General features: G+C 40.8%; 1 protein-coding gene across 3 annotated transcripts in view; it reads right to left on the reverse strand.

Annotated features, from left to right (window-relative positions):
- Positions 1–14,524: 14,524 nt before the first annotated feature.
- Positions 14,525–18,117, reverse strand: part of PCDH19 (protocadherin 19) — a 98,037-nt gene continuing 94,444 nt past the window's right edge. For all 3 annotated transcript variants that reach the window (XM_063084306.1, XM_063084305.1, XM_063084303.1), the window contains one exon: positions 14,525–15,123. In XM_063084306.1, the coding sequence (XP_062940376.1) occupies positions 14,525–15,123 (599 nt within the window). The remainder of the gene's footprint in view (positions 15,124–18,117) is intronic.

Genomic DNA, 18,117 nt, shown 5'->3' on the forward strand with positions numbered 1-18,117 from the left:
GAGGATTAGAGTATAAGTCCCACAAAAACATGGGGGGTTTTTTGTCTGTTTTGCTCTACAATGTAACCCCAGTAGCCAGAAGTACCTGGCACACAATAAATGCTCAATACAAACATGCTGAATGGTTATACAAGAAGCACTTAGACCCTGCTGTGGATTAATTGGATAGTGTCCCCAAAGTTCATATATTGGAAGCTTAATTTTCCCACTGTAACTGTTGAGGGTAGGAAATCCTATTATGGTAATTGAAAAGTGGAGACTTGAAGAGGTGAATAGATTGTAGGACCACACCTAGTGAATGGATTAATAATGGTGGTCAGGGGCGTGGTTCTGATGTACTTGCACATGAGAGGTTAGTCTCTCTCTGCATCATCATTTTTTGCCATGTGAGACCCCTGGGTCACTGACACCACCACCAAGCCCCTCACCAGATGTGTTCCCTGGACTTTGGACTTCCTAGTCTCCAAAACCATAAGCAATAAATTTCATTTTCCTACAAATTACCCTGTTCCGCATATTTTGTTATAAGCAACAGAAATGGACTAATACAGGCACTGATGCAGAAATATGAAAAGGATAGCTATTATTATCACTTGTACCATCAGAGCCTAGTTCAGTGCCTAGCACAGGTTAGGCCCTCAAGAAATACTTGTAGAGTGAATGAATGTTGTCCCTCTAGTTTGAGCCAGCCCTCCTTTATCAGAAACTATGGAGTTAGTGAAGTCTGGTCTTTCATGCCCATAGCCTCCCTCACCTACATCACATTCTGTTTAAATACCTTTAAGTAATTAAAAAAAATTTCTGGGGAACAAATGAAATAAAATGTCAGACATGTACAGGATCTCATAGATCAAAAATTAAGCCCTCCATTTTGCTCATTTATTCTGTATTCATTCAATATTTTTTATTGAGCACCTACTGTAGGCTTGACCCTATGATTAGTAGTGGGGCCTACGATGGTGAGCAAAATAGTTATGATTCCTGCCTTCATAGAGCTCTGGATCTTACAGTCTAGTCATTTCCTTCACCTGAAGTTCATTTTCCTCATCTGTAAAATTAGGGAGTTGAATGATCTCCAAGGTCCTTTCTAGATGGGAGATAAAATACAATATGCTGTTTAAAATTGTGTGTTTTCAAATCACACTACTTGTGTTTGTAACCCATTTCTGGTACTTGCTATTTGAACTTGATCAAGTGAAGAGTCTCTAAGCCTTAGTTTCCTCATCCACAAAATGGGAATGATGATAATAGTAACGATCTTGCTATCATGTTAGGTGAACTAAGTAAGAAAATATATATATATATATCTCATCAAAGTGAAATATATGTACATGTATATATATACAATATACATACTATATTATATATATATATATATGGTGCCTGGTAAATACTAAATGCTCAAAAAATGATGGCTAATATTGTTCAGGTTCTGTCATTCTATGATGTGAAATCTGTAAATCTCCATGTGGGAAGCAGCTCCCCATAAAGCAAGCCTTGACTATAGAGGTCAAATAGGGCCAACCTGCATATCAGACCTATTTTTCTGAAATGTCTTTGGGTTTCACCTTCTTTTAAGTGGACCTGAGTTGTCAGATGAAAAAAAAATGGAAGGTCTCAGCCCTTGCCAAGCTTTCTTACCTGTGGCACATTGCAAGGAAGCATCAGCACCCCTGACCACTACTAAGTGGCAATACAGGAGTATGTGTTTATATCTTCGAGGTTTCCAAATGTGCGATTCTGTTTCTTTCACTGTCCTGGGAAGGAAGGCCTCCCTGTGCTCACTGCGTCCTGCCTGAGGCTGTTGTTTGATCACGTCACCCCTTGGTTTATCAAAGTCAGGTGCAGCTTCCTCACAAAGTGTTGGGAGGGATTTAAGATATCTTCAGCTGCCTTTGGAGACCTCAGGAGGGGTTGGTCCAGGCCAAATATTTGACCTGCCATCTGAAAATAAGTGAAAAACTACCATATGTTCAACTCAAGCTCCACCCAGGTGCAGGTTTAGCAGCCCAGCTCAGTCCTCCACAGCACCCCCTGCCCCAGGGCCAGTCTGTGGCAAATGAGCATGACCTTCCCTGTGTTTTTTGTGTCAAACTAGCTATTTTCTAAGCAAAATTATACCAGCATTTATGAGTTAGACCCCTTATTGTCAACAATGACTAACCAAAAGAATGGAAACATTTGTAGGTACTCTCCTTCTTACTTATCCCCTCTTAGAACCTTCTAAGTGCCTCCTCCCCATATACACACACCCACGCATACACACTCACATACACACAACCCTTTTTTGTGTCCAACACAATCAAGGTTCAGAGATAAGAGTAATGAAGATGGTGCAAAGTTAAGTTTAACATTTATTCTATGAGAAAACACTATAGTAAACTGCATATTACTATTTCCATGGGTTTAGATGATGAAATATAACATTGAATTAGTGTTTTATCAAAAGGAAAGAAGGAAAAGCCCCAAGTAAAATGAATAAACTGAGCTGAAAACTTTGGGGAGAAAGAAGTTAGCCATCATATGCCAGTCCCATAACCTCTGGGGAGTTGTGCTCCACTAGCAGCCTAGTGTTTTCTGCTTTTCCTTAGTAGAATTTTCCCAATACTTAAATTTATCATTCCCCCTCCCCTCTCCCCCCAGATGTTCTTCAGTCTGCAAAACCTGGAGTTGCCTCCTATTTCTTGTCCAAACTATACTCTGAATCTTCTGATTACAGGGAGATCAAAATGTCAGAACTTTAAAAGACAAGAGTCTAACCCAAGCATTCCACTTTACCTTTATTCCCTATGCAATACAAGGCCTGGGTGTATTGATAATTATTAAAGTTGTATAATGGAGACATCACATTCATTACACCATTTTCTCAAATGCTATGTAGCTTTGAAATTTTTCATAACAAAGTTCAAAAACTTAAGGCCCAAACAATTCCCAGATACTACTTCCTTTGCTTCCAGCCTTCTACCAACAGCAAAGAATTCTAAGTTGCCATCTACCAACAGATGGTTCTGAACCCCAGAAATGGACATCACCCACTTGGTGACTGGAGAGCAGACAGAAGAGGGGACTTTGCCTGTAGTCTGCTCACACGGAAGTACGGCTCCAAAAAACTGGATGGGGCTGTTCTGACCCATTAATTACTTTTCCCAGGGCCAATTAGAATTTGCTTTTGCCTCATTTAGCTTGGAGAAGAACAAGCATCTCTCTAATCTATACATATAAAAAAGAACAAGTTCATTATTTCAAAATGCTGCAAATCAAGTTATCTTACAAGGAGATAAAGTGAAAGTCACGGTGATGGTCCAGACTATGCAATCGGAAGAACCTGAGACTGAAAACGAATTTAACACCCATTCTGATCTCCTGCCTTTGCTCTCCCACATGGGCCTATTTTCATTTCTCACAATTACCTTTTCCCCCTCTCCGTTGCCTATGCTGTCTTACCTACCAGGACCGGGAGTCTCCCCAGCATTTTACAACTGTTCTTCCCATTCTCCTGTCTTTATTTTCTCTTGATATTGATATTAACATCGTTGCTGCAATGAGACAGTGAAGAATGTATCCAGATTGGATCACTTCTCACCTCTTCCACAGCCACCACCCTGGTTCAAGCTCCTATCTTCTCTAGCCTGGATGCTTGCAGTAGCCTCCTAACTGGTCTCCCTGTCTTGCCTTTAGTCAGAGTGATACTGTTAAAATCAGAGTCACATTACTGCACTGCTCAAAACCTGGACATGCTTCTTTGCTCTGGACCACATATCCACATGGCTTTAGGTCCTTACTCAAAAACTATCTTGTCAGTGAGGCCTTCCCTGGCAACCCTAACTAAAGTTTCAGTAATCCCCTGGACGTTTATTATTCCCATTTCCTGCTTGATTGTTCTCCCCTACTTAGCATTCATCACAATCTGACATAATATGTATTGTACTCATTTATCTTATTGTCTCCCCCACCCCTAGAATGCAAACTCCATGAGGGCAAAGAATTTTGTCTATTTTGTTCATTATTATATGCCCAGGATCTCACAAAGTTCCTATCATATGGTAAGTGATCAGCGAATATTTATTAAGGAAACCAATGAATTAGAAACTAAAATAAGTGTGTATGTCTGTGTGTATGTGTATGTGTGTGTTAGTGGGACTATAGGTGGAGATAATAGTATAGGAAATAGTATTATATGATCATCTTCCTCTAATTAAACCATTATAAATTCTCCCGTTTACCAACTCATTTCTTTTCTCTTATTATTGCCCTTTTACCTCCAATCACATAGTAATAGCTGTCAAGTTTGCTTTCCAGTACCACTGCCACTGTCCTAATTTAGGTCTTCACACCTCATACATGAATTATAGCCAGAGTTATCCACTTCTTCTCCCCAATGTCCAACCCACTGTCCAATCCATTCTTCAAAATGTCTTGTACTCAGCAAGCACTCAGAAGTGATGCTTTCCACAGGCCCCTCAGAGCTTGTGCCACATGCAATGGGCCCAGGGCTGTGGGGATAGAGTTATGGCACATGAGGCTCAGAGAAGAAGGTGGGTGGACACAGCTAGATTTCTTATGAAGGTGAGAGAGGGATTAATGCTTAAAGATAGAAGAAAGACAGAGGCAGGCTGAAGAAAATAATTGGTTCAACTTCTCAGACATGATGCTAAACACTAGAATTAGAAGAGTCAGGAAAGCGTAGAAAACACTATACAGCAAGATCAGAACTGCAGCATTCTTCCTCAAAATTTGTAAGATGCAAGTAATATAATCTGAAAATGTCAAGCTAATGTGCTATGAAACAAGGGTATCTCTTTCTCCCTTTGAGTTATATTCTTTGAAAAGATTCATTTTAAGTAGGAGTAGAGATTGAATTTATGTTAAATTGTGCTTTACTTAATATATATGTATATATTTACTGATTTTCATACATACATGAGAGCATTATATGTATTGAGAAAGAAAAAGAGACTGAGCTTTTGATTTTCTTCCCTTTTTAGTGATTGAGAAAACCTTTTTTTCTAGCTCATAGCTTGCTAATCGAGGTTAGATAAATACTTCATTTGTACTTTGAGGGGGAGAAATGTAAAAATAAAAGGTATGATATGTAAAGGGGACATTGGTGTGGAGCCACTCAGGATCCAGGCCTGTGAGTAAGGCCCTGTGTAATACTGAAATGTCTCTAGTTGGAGCACTGGCTATCCAGGGTAGAGGGTGCACTGCCCTGCACTCTGAACATTGGGGAATCTTTGTCTGGATGATGCACAAAGCCCCTGGAGTTATAAACAAAAGTATCTGTGTGTGCCGCCACAATGGTAAAGTTTAGTAGTTGCAACAGATCATATTGTTCACAAGGCCTAAAATATTTACTATCTGGTCCTTTATATAAAAAGTTTGCTGACCCTTGGCATTCAGAGTTGAATAAAAAAATTCAAAGTACATTGTGGGTAACAAGGATAAGTGCCATTTGTGAAATATTTGTTATGAGTGTGTGATACCGAATTGTGATGCAAAATGCATTTCTTACTATAGAGAGCAGACCAAAAAAAAATTGAAAATCACTCTTGTCATCCATGATAAGGAGATTGGATCTTATCTTTTAAAAAAACATTGATGGGTTGTGATTTAACCAGTGTATTTTAGCAAGATCCCTTTGCTCTGTCTATGGTATAAAGAATGTGATAAAGATAGGCAAAATGAATGAGAGGAGGCAAATTAGGAGACTATTTCAGTAATCCAGATGAAGGATGCTGAGGCCTAGATCACTGTCACAGCAGTGAGAATGAAGAAAGTTTATCAGACAATTTTGGAAAAGTTCCTGAGTATTGCTTTGGGGGCATAAAATACCTCTGCCTTGTTCTCTGAAGCTATCCGTATTTTTCTCCTAAAAGGAAAAAAAAAAAAAAGTCTGGAACAGTGTTAGCAAAGCATCTCAGTGTTTGGCATTGCATATAACTCAATTCTGACACCCAAAACCCTGAGAACTACATCCCAGACTGAGAAAGTGCTGAACCACCAAGGTAAACTGGACAAGAACACTTCAACAGTGGGGATTTTTAAATGGGTTGGTCTTTAAACTCTTTATATACAGGCCTACTTCGGAGAAGCTGGTCTGTTCATTACCAAAGGCTTTATTTATGTCATTGGGATCATTCCTCTCCTTCCTTCCCAATTTTCTCTGTCTGACCTCACTTCCTAGTTTAGCTCCATGTCAGAGTCCTTGCTTACTTAGAAGGACCTGATAAAAGGCCTTTGGGAGCCTATCAACACCTTTTCAGCGCCACCTGAACTATGAGGCAGGCATGGACGCCAGTCCCTAAGCTTATTCCTAAGATAATGTTTGAAAAGCCTCTGGTGGCCCAGTGCTCACAACTGATTCAATCACTTTTCCTGGCTGATTTTTTTACTTCCTGATATCTTTCTCTGCGGTTGCCTGGGGTTTCAATATCTTTTTTGTACATGCCTTCCTTCCCCACCACCACCATCACCCTGCTTTATCCCTCAACCTCCCTCACCCTCAACCATCTTTCTGGACCTAAAAAAGTAACCAAGACCTATTATGAACATATATTGGGATTGACTCCAGCTGTGCTGACCTGTAACACACATGAATACATCTTTGACAGATTGCTTGAAACCCAGAGGGACAGATGAATATAGGGTTACCAGACCTTCATTTCAAGGGCTGTTGACTAGCTGGAGTGCACTGACTCTAAAAGGAGCCACAGTCCTGCCATGCATGACTAATGCAACTTGAAAGGCAGACACTGGATAGAGAAGTATGAACATGCCTAGAAGGCTGATCAAAAGCACCCTGGCCTGAAATTTCCACTGCTACAGTCACTTCTTTGAGACATGACATTGGACTCCCAAAGAGCTCAGTTAAAATGTCAATATGTTCTCCAGGAGGGGAATAAATTCCTTAAGACATTAGCACTTACTATTAATACTCTAGTCAGGAAGAACTTAAAAGGTTGGTTGCTGGTCCCTGAAGAGTAGTTGAGAAGAGTAATAATTTCCAAGTAGACAGACATGGGTTTGAATCCTAGCTCTGCCACTTAGTAGTTGTGTGACCTTGGGCAAGTTCTCCCAAGCTCCCTGAGCCTCCATTTATTTGTGCATAAAATGGAGATATCACCATCTACTACACAAGGTTGCTGTGAGAATAAAATAAGGTTTGTAAAGTCTGTCACATAGTAAGTGCTCAAGAAAAGTTTTGGTCCCTTAAACCCCAGCAGAGAAAAAGCCTAGAAGGGATTGGGTACAGCCCAACTTTAGAGATAATTTAGAGTGAAAAGGGAAGTAGGGGAGACACATAAGAGAGGTGGGGAGCCCTGGGTGGGAAGAGGGGCCATACTAGAGAACCTGGACAGCTAAAGGGAAATTAAGGCTTTGGGTATCTGGGGGAAGTCAAGGCACTACAACACAAGGGGAAGGAAAGTTGGGAACACTAGCACAGTTCCCTTGCTCCTCACCTCCACGCAGAAACACATGGGTTCTCAACAGGGCCCTGTGAACTCCCTGCAGTACACTGGTCACTGACACAGAGGGGTGAGGTTACAGCCAGGGAGCCAGGAATCGCACATAACTGGGGTCATGCCACAGCATTTCCCACCCATCCTCCTTCTCTGCATCAAAAGCGGTGTATGGATGGAAGTGTCAGACATGTGCAAATAGGTCCTTTATCAACATGTAAGGAGGTTAAGGCTTGAAACTCCAAAGGAACACCTCTCTGCTCCCATCCTGGAGAATTTCTTTTTTGGAGTAAGGGCCCCATCCCCTTACAAGTAATGGCAGTGCATTCAAAATGGACATCTCTAAGACATGTCTACACCCCAAAACCAAAACCATGAAAATGGTCACTTGCATATTTGTCTCTGGAGCAGCTGTCACCTTCTATTAGAGAATCCCATCCTAACACCAATTCCCACCACGGTTTCTTGACCCCACACACAGCATATCAGTGACACAATGAAGTGGACAATTTCAGTAATTTGCTTTGTTTTGTTTTGTAAGTTTTGATAGATTTGAGGTTATTCCTATAATCTTGCCACTGTCCCCCACTGAGGCAAAGTTACTGCTGTTGCCCATGATATTGGATATGCGTGTTTCATATGTGAATGCCCTTCATTGTGTGAGAATTTATTTTATTTTTCTTGTTCCTTTGAGGACCTTATTTTATGAAGGAGTTGCCATTGCTTTTTGCCTACCCTCCAAATGGTAGATGAAAGAGGGTCAAAGAAACTTCTTTGTCCTTTTGGTGTGGGATAATCCAGAAGCACTTATATGACTTCCTATGACTTAATGGCCTTCAAGCCAGTGACAGACCAGCCTTCTTCCAATATGCCTTTGAACATCTGTGAGTCTGTGTGAACATCTGTACGTACATCAGTGTATGTGACTCCACATGTCCCAGCATGTCTGTGCTTGCATTCTGATGCAACACCTGTCGAATTGCAATACTAAATCACTGGCTATTGCTGTGGCTTTAGAGCTAATTGTGGAAAATAAGATGCAATCTCAATTTAGTACAGGTGGACAAAGATAACAGGAAAATGGAGATCCAAGGAGACAGTGGATTTCCTTGAGATCATTTTTAATTGTCCAGAGAGAATAGGTCATGCTGAAGCAATTTAGCCTTTAACCACTTAAGGCACTATTTGGAAATGTTCTGCCGTGCCCCCATTTTTCCTCTACTCTGATTTTTTTCTGCTAGTTGCAGCCAGAATGAATACTTACAGCCCAAGTGCTAAGTTCCAGAGAATAATGGTTTGGATAAGAAAGCTTGTCAGAGCTTTTTCTGCAGCCTTGTTATGTGCGAAGTCAGAGCCTCTCCTGTTGCTTCGCTTTCAAACCTGAAGGCATCAAAGGGGCAGCCAGGTCATCTTTGTTTTAAACTCTCTTTTCCCCTGCTGTCAGCCTCTACTATTTCTCACCTTTTTTAAAATTAATTCTTCAGAGAAGTCCCACTGTGAAGTTGCCATGAAATGATTTATTTTAAAGAATGGTTTTAGTGTTCTTGTTTAAAGTACCACCCAGGAAAGTTTATATCATCCTGGATATGAATGGCTCTCCCTCCTCAGGCAAAGATATTGACTGGGGTGGGAAGGAGGGGAGGCACTCAGGAAATGACTGGAGCCTGACTGGAGGAAGAGGCCGTCTCAGGTGGAGAGTTGGGGATCTGTGGAATGGGAGAGGTAAAAGGAACACTTGGGGCCTAAACATCAATGACTCCACCAAGGGCTGGTGACGTCCTACGTCTAAAAGTCACCCCCACCCCTCAGCCAACCAACGCTCTCCAAGACACAGTTCACCAAACACTCAATAATTTTTCCATAATAGCCTTTAATACTAAAATGCATTAAATTTTTGAAGCAGAGAAAACACATTTAAGGGGGAAACAGAGAACCACCAGATAAAAGGAAACAATGTGGCAGATAACACCATTTAAAACATAACTGTAATAATTTAATAAAGCTGCTTTATCATCTTCATAAAATAGACAGTGGTGATTCTTTTTTGTCTTTTTGCTTTTTACAATGATTCAATCACTGTGAAAATGTACATAACATACAGATCAGCATATACAACAATTTCATCTTCATATAATCAGCAACAGAGACTGCTTAATGAGACATACTGTACTTGCATCCCTCTAAATTTCCACCCTGGTTTGACAGGTAAACAGTAATAGTGTCATCAGGCTCATTCCCCTCACTAGAGGAGCGAAGGCGTAAGCCTTTTGCAACTAATACCTTAGCATTCAAATAGCACAAGGAGGTATTTGTTGCTGAATTTCTAGCTTGAGCTAGTCTGGCTCTTGGTCATTAAAGTCTGTATCCTAGCCTTCCTCAGCTGAACGCCAGCCAGTGCCAGTAAAAATCCACTTAACCAGTGCTGTAATGGTGTTAGCTAGTTTGTTTGCTAAGGTTAACAGCAACTTTCAGTTAGTAACAAGGTCATCTTTAATTGCCAACACAGCTGGAGCAACAACAGTCAGCATCATCAGTTTTCCCTAATGACCTACTATGCTTTCCAATCAAGATCAGGTGTTTGTGGGTTTTTCTTTACCAAGAGCGCCATTCAATATATATTTCAGACAAGGTGGTTGATTTTCTTTGTTTTACAAAAGCAATATGATTCCTATTTGAAATTAATTCACTTTTGCACAACAAGTGACCCACAGGCCAATTCCAGCCTCACAAGAAAACAAAGAGAGCTGCAACAACTTCATTAGGACAATGTGTTTTGCTCTGGAATATTTCATTATCAATATAAAGCCACCCAGTCCCAGCCCCACCCCCACATATCCCCTTTGAATATTACTTTGTTACATACTTAAACTAAAGAACAACATCTCAATACACTTCAGTGTCAGCAGATACAATTTGACTCATGAAATGACATCCTTAAATGTAATTTTACCAAGGAGGCAAACACTAGAACTGTTTACAATGGACTTCTTAAACTTATTTATGCCAGTTTTTCAAAGTCGGTGAGGGTCTCATTACCCTGGGTAAAGAGCCAAGTGGACCAGACTTGTCAGAATGCTTTGAGGAACATTCAGCATCAAAATGATCCCCATAAAGTGAATTGGAATTCCAGCCAGAACTGCTAGTATGTACAATAACAATCCTTTTTCCACTGTGGATGCCCAATCAAGCTTTCCCCTTCGTCCCTGCCTTTCCCCAGACTACCGTCTGTTTTTGCTGCTTCAAGCAGACCACTTTTGTTTTGCTTTTTAATGATATGATAGGGCTATAGGAAAAAGTCAACTGAATTCCCTTCATACAATCAGTAAGTCATATTCTGAAGTAACACTATTGGGATGATACTCTGGGTGATTCCAATTTTCAGAGTTCTAAGTTGTATTTCCTTTAACATTTTTTATTAATGAACAGTGGGTCACCATGACAATGAATTTAGGTGCAATTAGCTCTATTAGGCAGGCCTATGCTGGAGCAGTGACATTCAAAGTGTGATCCTTGGACCATCTGCATCAGCATCACCTGGGAATTTATAGATATGCAAAAACTCAGGCCCCACCCCAGACCAACTGAATCAGAAACTGTAAGGGTGGGGGCCTTATCAACCTGTGCTTTGACAAGCCCTCAACTTTTAGTGAGTGGCAGATTCATATGCATTGATGGGACCTACCCCAGAGTTTCTGATTGAGTTAGTCTAGGTGGAGACAGAGAATTAGCGTTTCTAACAAGTTCCCAAGTTATGTTGCTGCTGGTCCAGGTACTAGACTTTGAGAACCACTGCTATGCAGGGACTACAGGATCCCTTGGCCTAATTACCTATTTCAACAATAAGGTGGGCCATAATTTAGGCTACTGGCTTTAGAAGGATCAAAGGGATGGCAAGTTTCATTCTGAACAGGTTCATAGATTAGTCAGTATAGGGGAAAGAAAAAAGAGATTCCACATAGCATGGCTCCCTTCTCCCTATTCCTTGTCACATAGTATAGTCCCATATTTAGGAAAGAGCAATCAGTCAATGCAAACTAAACCCCTTATATTGAATGAATAAGTTTACCTGCTCAGGGAATTGCTGAAAACACTCATTAGTAAAGCATGTCACACTTCAACACCAACTCCTCCTCAAAAGGGACATCAGAGTAAATGGAATAGAACTGTCTAGGATTTAGGAAACAAAATTGCTCCCTTGTGTTTAAGTGTGTAACATGTTTAGAGAGGGGAAAGTTAGAATATTTGGTCCTCTGGCCCTTGTAGCTTTTATCAGACATGGTTAAAAAAGGAGGGAGGGAAATAAAAGCCAAAGGGAAATTTAGGATCCTTGCACAAAATTCCTATTTGCAGGCACAGTCTGCCTATAAAACCAGCTTACAAAGCCCTCCTAGGATGCACTTGTGCTTCTGGGAGGACACATACATCAGACAATTGCAGGGGGAAAAAAAAGATATTTTCTTAATGAGAGAAATTCTCTGAACATGCTCAGTAAAGGGTTTGCAAGCCAAAAAATCTCTGACTGAGAACAAAGTAGAGACAAGGAAAAAGGATGGGTCTATATCTTGAAACTGAATTCTAAAAAAAAAAATGAAAAAAGAAAACCTAGGAGAAAAGCAAAATCAATGCCACTACTAGTCTAACCATTTTAAACTTGGTTGATAAGAGGTACGGCAGTCAGTGGCCTCTCTGGCCCAACAGCCACATAACATTTAACATTCCCACTTTCCGCAATCTTTTCAGCTCCCTCGTTCCCACTGAGCATAGTAAGAAATACACGTATAGAAAACTGTCAAATCTGACTCCAAAGAGACCTTGAGGTGGTAGCTAACAACATAATATCAGGATGGATCAGGGTGAGGAACAGTCTAAATTCTATAGGCAGCCACCATAACTTAAAGGGGGGAATTTAAAAAATTTTAACACATTAATCAAATAGTCCCTTGCAAAGAGAAATAAATACTTCATTTGATATCTACTATCAAAATGAAATGAATCGGGGGGGGTGGAAGTGTATGAGAGAAAATGAGGCAAAAATGAAGATATGGTAATTGATCTCTAATTGTGTCAGTTCAGAGGGAAATTTGCAGCCACACCAATATTTTGCATGAGGTAGTATTCAGCACTGAATAAGAAGGATGGATTTGTAGCTTCATTATAGGTTCTTTTTCAGAACTGTTCTCCCCTACCTAACCCTATCCCCACTGCCTTACCCACCCCCTCCCTCAAAACCCTTCCCCTCCCATAAAAGAAAATATTCCTAGTGATGTACAAAGGTAAGAACTCAAGCAAAAATAACTAAAACATTTAAAAGAGTTGGCTTATCTACCTAAACTTAAGAAAATAAATCCTCTTTTGCATTCTAGTTCTCTAACCTCTAGACCTTCTTTCTGGGTACTCTTGAATTTCAAAAAATGAAACAAATGAGAACATAACCACAAAACTTGTTTTTCTAGAAACAACTCTTTTAAGACCAAGGCAGAGCAAAGGTGACATAGTAGTTTAGTTAAGTTTTAAATAATGAACTCTTAAGCTGCAAGAATACTATGTTGGCTAGTGAATATTAATAGACAAACAATAAATGGGGGAGTTAGAGGCATGTTAAACCAAAAAAAAATAAGAGTGTACTGTTTGTAAAATAAAGACAAAGGTGTATTCCTAGCCTACAGCAAAAAGAGTTAGCTAAATCTAAAGGATTTTTATTTTAATAGTTTCCTGTTCACATTTTTAATCAATAAAAAGTATTAGTCATAAAAAGACGAGTTCAAGTGTCCAAGTGTCTCCGTTTAGAAGGCACAGTAATTGGATTAGTGATGCTGTTACCTGTTACCTGTCTTTTCCTAAATGTACACTCTGTACTGTTTACTCTATTCCTATTTATAAGCCTAAGATACAGAGGAACATGGAGTACTTAATTCCAGCCCATGACGTGCTTTGCAGTCTAATTCTAATCATGATTGGGAAACACTGAATCAGGAAGTGTGTGTCTGAAGAGATGCTAATTTAGATCTCAAAATAGATTCCGTTGTTTTGAGTTTTGATGATCGGAGACAGGGAATTTCTAAGGCTGGAAACTGATAACTTCAGGAGCAACTTTCCTGTTCAGGGCCTAAAAATTAGAAAACTGGATCTCATAAAACTTTCAGCACAGTATTTCTGACCACTGCAAATTAGACAGCAGCATATCCAAAAGCAACTTTCTGCAAAGATCTATCATAGGTCTGGGCAGAAGACTAAAAGGCAGGAAAAGTACTCTGCAAGGTGGTGAGCAATCACTACATGGGTTAAAAAACGTGAGTATCCTCCAAGTACTCGATCTAATATGTGTGGTGTTGCTCATTCATTTGTCGTCTCAATTGTTTGTTTTTATCTGTAGTTTTATTATTTTTTAAGAAAAAAAAAAAAAGAACACCAACCTTTAAAAGCCTTTTGCCATCACCACACACATAGCAATTTGCAATATCAAATACAACAACAGCACAGCTAGCAAAAGGGTTCTTAAAGCAGGGGTGTCCACAGCAAAGTAGCGGCATTGGAAAGGACTCGAGCTTCAGAAACAACCTTTTGGGGGCTCGATTTCACATCACTGAATCAATGAATAGTACACAATAAATGACCATTAACTTGTCTACACTACAAAAAACAGTGGCGAGCTTATTAAAGGTGTCCAGACCTTTTTTTTTTTTTTTTTTTTTGCTTTTTGCTTTTGTAATGTAATCCTCCACAAACAATGGTAATTTATATTATAATTTTGACATAGAAAAATATATAAATTCAAACACTTAATACGTAATACTTTTCACAATTGAATTTGTCTCTGTTTCCCCAACATCAAGGCCCCATGAACGACTCAAGCCAAAACTAATTTGCTCCAACTGAACACCCCTGCTGCCTGTTGAAATGAGAGGGATTGTCACAGAATGATAGTCATTTATAAACAATACATTTAGGGAAAGCTCTGAAATACAGCCACTCAAGAACCAACCATTGGTGAGCAATTAAAATGAGCAGCTCCTGCTTCTTTGCTAGCCAGCATGGTTTCTCTCTCTTCTTCCCCCGAGACTGGTTTAGAGAATGATATCCTTCAGACGCTTCACGCCAGGGGACTCTTTGTCGCGACCTTCCTTCAGAATGGGGTTGACCTCATGCATGACTTTCTCACTGTCAGCTCCACGGGGCTCAGCTTCAGAGGGACGAGAAGGACCATTGTTGACATTGTTGACATACTGCTCCAGATCACGGGCCGGGGGAGCCAGGGCAACGGTGTAAGACACGGAAGGCTTGGTGGGCAGAGGGCTCTTGAGGTGGAGTGGGGAGGTGACAGGGCTAATAGCCTCACAGCCATTGCCTGCCTCCCGGATAGCGCCACTGACCTTGGGGCTGCAGATGGTCACATCAACAGTCCTCTTGCCTTTCAGGGTGGGCCTCTCCTCAGCCGGGTGGTCGCTGACATCTTTCCCAAAGGTTGCAAAAGTCCGCTTGGTGGGGCCGCAGTCGTCATAAGCCTCAACATCAGCAGCAGTAGCTTCAATGGACAGCGCGATGATGTTCCTCACATGCTCAGGGGACTTGGAGCGGGTGGGCATGGGGTTCCGGGGCATCCAGCACCTGTCAGAGTGGCCAAGAATCCGGCACTCTTCCCTGCAATGAAATCCTTCATTCTGATCTGTGTGGAGAAAAGAAAACGTCAATTTCATCAGCTTATCCCAGGAATCACAGTTACTCCCCAGTGTTCTGGTTTCTTAGGTATCCACAGGCTCTTTTGGGAAATGGCACTTTTAGATAGTTCTCTATTGCCTTTTGGGACAAGTGTGAAGAACTAGATTTTTAAAAGGCTGTAGATCTCCCTCTATATACTCCCCTTTTTATTTCTGTTGCTGTTCCCATTGCTGACAAAATGAAAAACCTAAAGGAAAACACGTTATGATGAAAAAATATACTTTTAAAAAAGTTTATTCCGAGTGTCAAGGTGCTGAGAGTCAGCATTTTAATCAACAACTCCTGCTAAAAATCACTTGTGCTGGAAACTGAATTCAGCAGAAGGGCAGGGGGTGGAGGCAGGGCACGGAATCCAACAGGCAGTATATCTAAGAAGACTTGGCCATGTTTTTGAACAACAGCACTATCAACCACCCTTCCCATCACTGATATACAGTGCTTTATTTACATTTAGATTAGTATTGTACTCTCTTTGAAAACCCAATCACATCACTTCTTTTTGACCTCTAGTCCTGCCAGCTGATCTCCTCACAATGCCATTTCCAGGACTTGATTTTCCATGAGAAAGAATATATTGAGACCCCTTCCTTCCAGCTGACCCATAGCTTCAATTGGCCCTATGCACACATCACTCATACATTGGCCATTGTTTGATTGATTAGACCCAACTAGCCATCCCTCCCTATCTTTCTTACCTGCCGTTTTATTAGGGTCATATTTCTTAAAATAAAGAAATCTCTCATGGATTACTTTAACCCTATCAAGGAAGATCTCAGCAGTTAGAATTTATAATTATTGGGGAGACATGATTTTCTCTTCTCCAGTTAGGTTCAGTAAGGGTTAAGGCTTCAATTTCGCTCTCAGAGGGGCTTTCTACACAGGCTTTCCCAAAGCACTGACCCAGGTTTACTTCTGCCTGTCCATTAGAAAACTGTTAATCTCAATGTCTCGTTTATAACCCTAGTTTTCCAGATCCAGTTATATTTATGTTACATTCTTGCATGAAGATGATCTAATAAAAATTTTCATCACATTGTACAATGCATCAAAATGTGTACAGCTTAAGGTTTATAGAAAACCTTTGGGCAGGACTGGAGGAGGTGGGAGGACCAGGAGAGATTGCAAAGACACACATATACACTCACACGCATATACCCCACAAAAAGTTGAAAATGTACGCTGTGACTGCTTTTATGCAAGGGGAAAGAAGTTTTCAATTCAGAGTCTTGCATGACATCAGTCTAAATATAAGACACCTTCCTTGTATACTTGTATTTCTGTTTTGGTGAGGGCTTTTCTATGTGTTTGCTTCTTGATTGTTTTCCAGTAAATGACACAGCAAAACAAGGTACTACTCTGCCTCATCCATCAAATGTTCTTTGATGAAGGCTACACAGGGGAGGAGGCTCAAGGAATAACAGTTGAACATTTGGAGGAAAGGTGTTGGAAGCAGTTAAATGTCAAGGACCTAATCCAAGCTGACTCCAGATTTTAACACAACCCTGGGCATGGCCCTTGACCTCATTTAAGCTACTTAAAAGCCAACTAAAGATAAGATCCCTTCAGTGTACCTGGACACAATTTGCCAGTTTCTCTTTAAGATGGATGTTTTCAGCCCCCTTTTGGTGCTGTGGAATGAAACACGCAGAATTTTGCAGAATTAGAACCAAGTAACAAATGAGCATCATCACCAACAGGAAATGTGACTTCCACATGGATAGGACAACACTTCTGCAAACTGCAGCACAGTTCCACATCAGGGCTGCATGGCCACACCTGAAAAATGAAGGATTTGTCAAAGCCCTTTCTCTGCCCTTCCCTGCAAACTCTCAGTGCTGCCATCTGATACTGTACCATCGTTCGACATGCATATATTCCTGGGAGGCAGAAAACATGAAAGTAAGAGAAACATGTTGGGACATACTTGGGAAACATTTACCTTGTATAGACCCCAAACATTATGAGTGGAAGAGTCTACAGCTGATCTACCCTCAATCAGTTTTATCCAGAGCTAGCACTTTCCCCAGGAGGCCTCAGGATCCCTCTAGTAGAACAGAATTCACGGTTTCCCAGTAAGATGTTTCTGTCTCCCCATCTCCTCTGAGGCCCATCTTGTAACTTTCCAAGTAACAGTTCCAAAGAATTACTGTGTTTATTTGGGGGTGGAGAGTAAGGAGGTGCAGATGGGGGAACAGCCCAGTAATTGACTTCCATTTCTATAAATCAGAGTGAGAATCCTGGTGGTGGAAGAGCCCAGTAATTGACTTCCATTTCTATAAATCAGAGTGAGAATCCCTGGAAGCCAGCAAAAATGTCCAGAAGGCTGTGGGATCCCTGTCCTTTTTGTCCCTAATTTAGGGCACAAAGGCACAGAGGCCTTAGCTTTTGAGCCCTGGAATCGTGGACAAGTGATCAGCTATGAAAAGAAAATCTTAGCCAATCTTCAGAATTATATTACAGCCCACTTGCTCATACTTCTAAAGCAGAACAGGGATGAACTACAGTCGAGTAGAACATGTCCAATGTGCTCAACATAAAGCTCTCTTTTCTTTTAGTTTTTAGTATGAAGCGGTTATCTTCAAATTTTGAGGTGCAGTTTTTTCAACACCATTCAACAGGAGAATGCCACCCATCTGTCATCCTGAATCTAAGTACAGTATTCCTTCCCTACTCTAGGATCCCTAAAATGAACAGCACGAGAAGACCTGTATCCCCAGCATACATGGAGAGAGAACAGAGACCCCAGAGACAGACACCTCCAAGACCTTATGAGTCTAGGAAGACCAGAGCAGGGAATGTAGTGTTCTCAGAAGCTTCTCTGCAATGACAGTACTTGCCTTCAGCTTACCCACTGCCTAGATGAAAAAATTACTGTCTGGGAAAAGGAAAGGTGAACTAACTCAACATCCCCAAGAACGCAATTATTCTAAACCTACTCACC

Source organism: Cynocephalus volans, chromosome X (assembly GCF_027409185.1).
Source record: "Cynocephalus volans isolate mCynVol1 chromosome X, mCynVol1.pri, whole genome shotgun sequence".
NCBI lineage: Eukaryota > Metazoa > Chordata > Mammalia > Dermoptera > Cynocephalidae > Cynocephalus > Cynocephalus volans.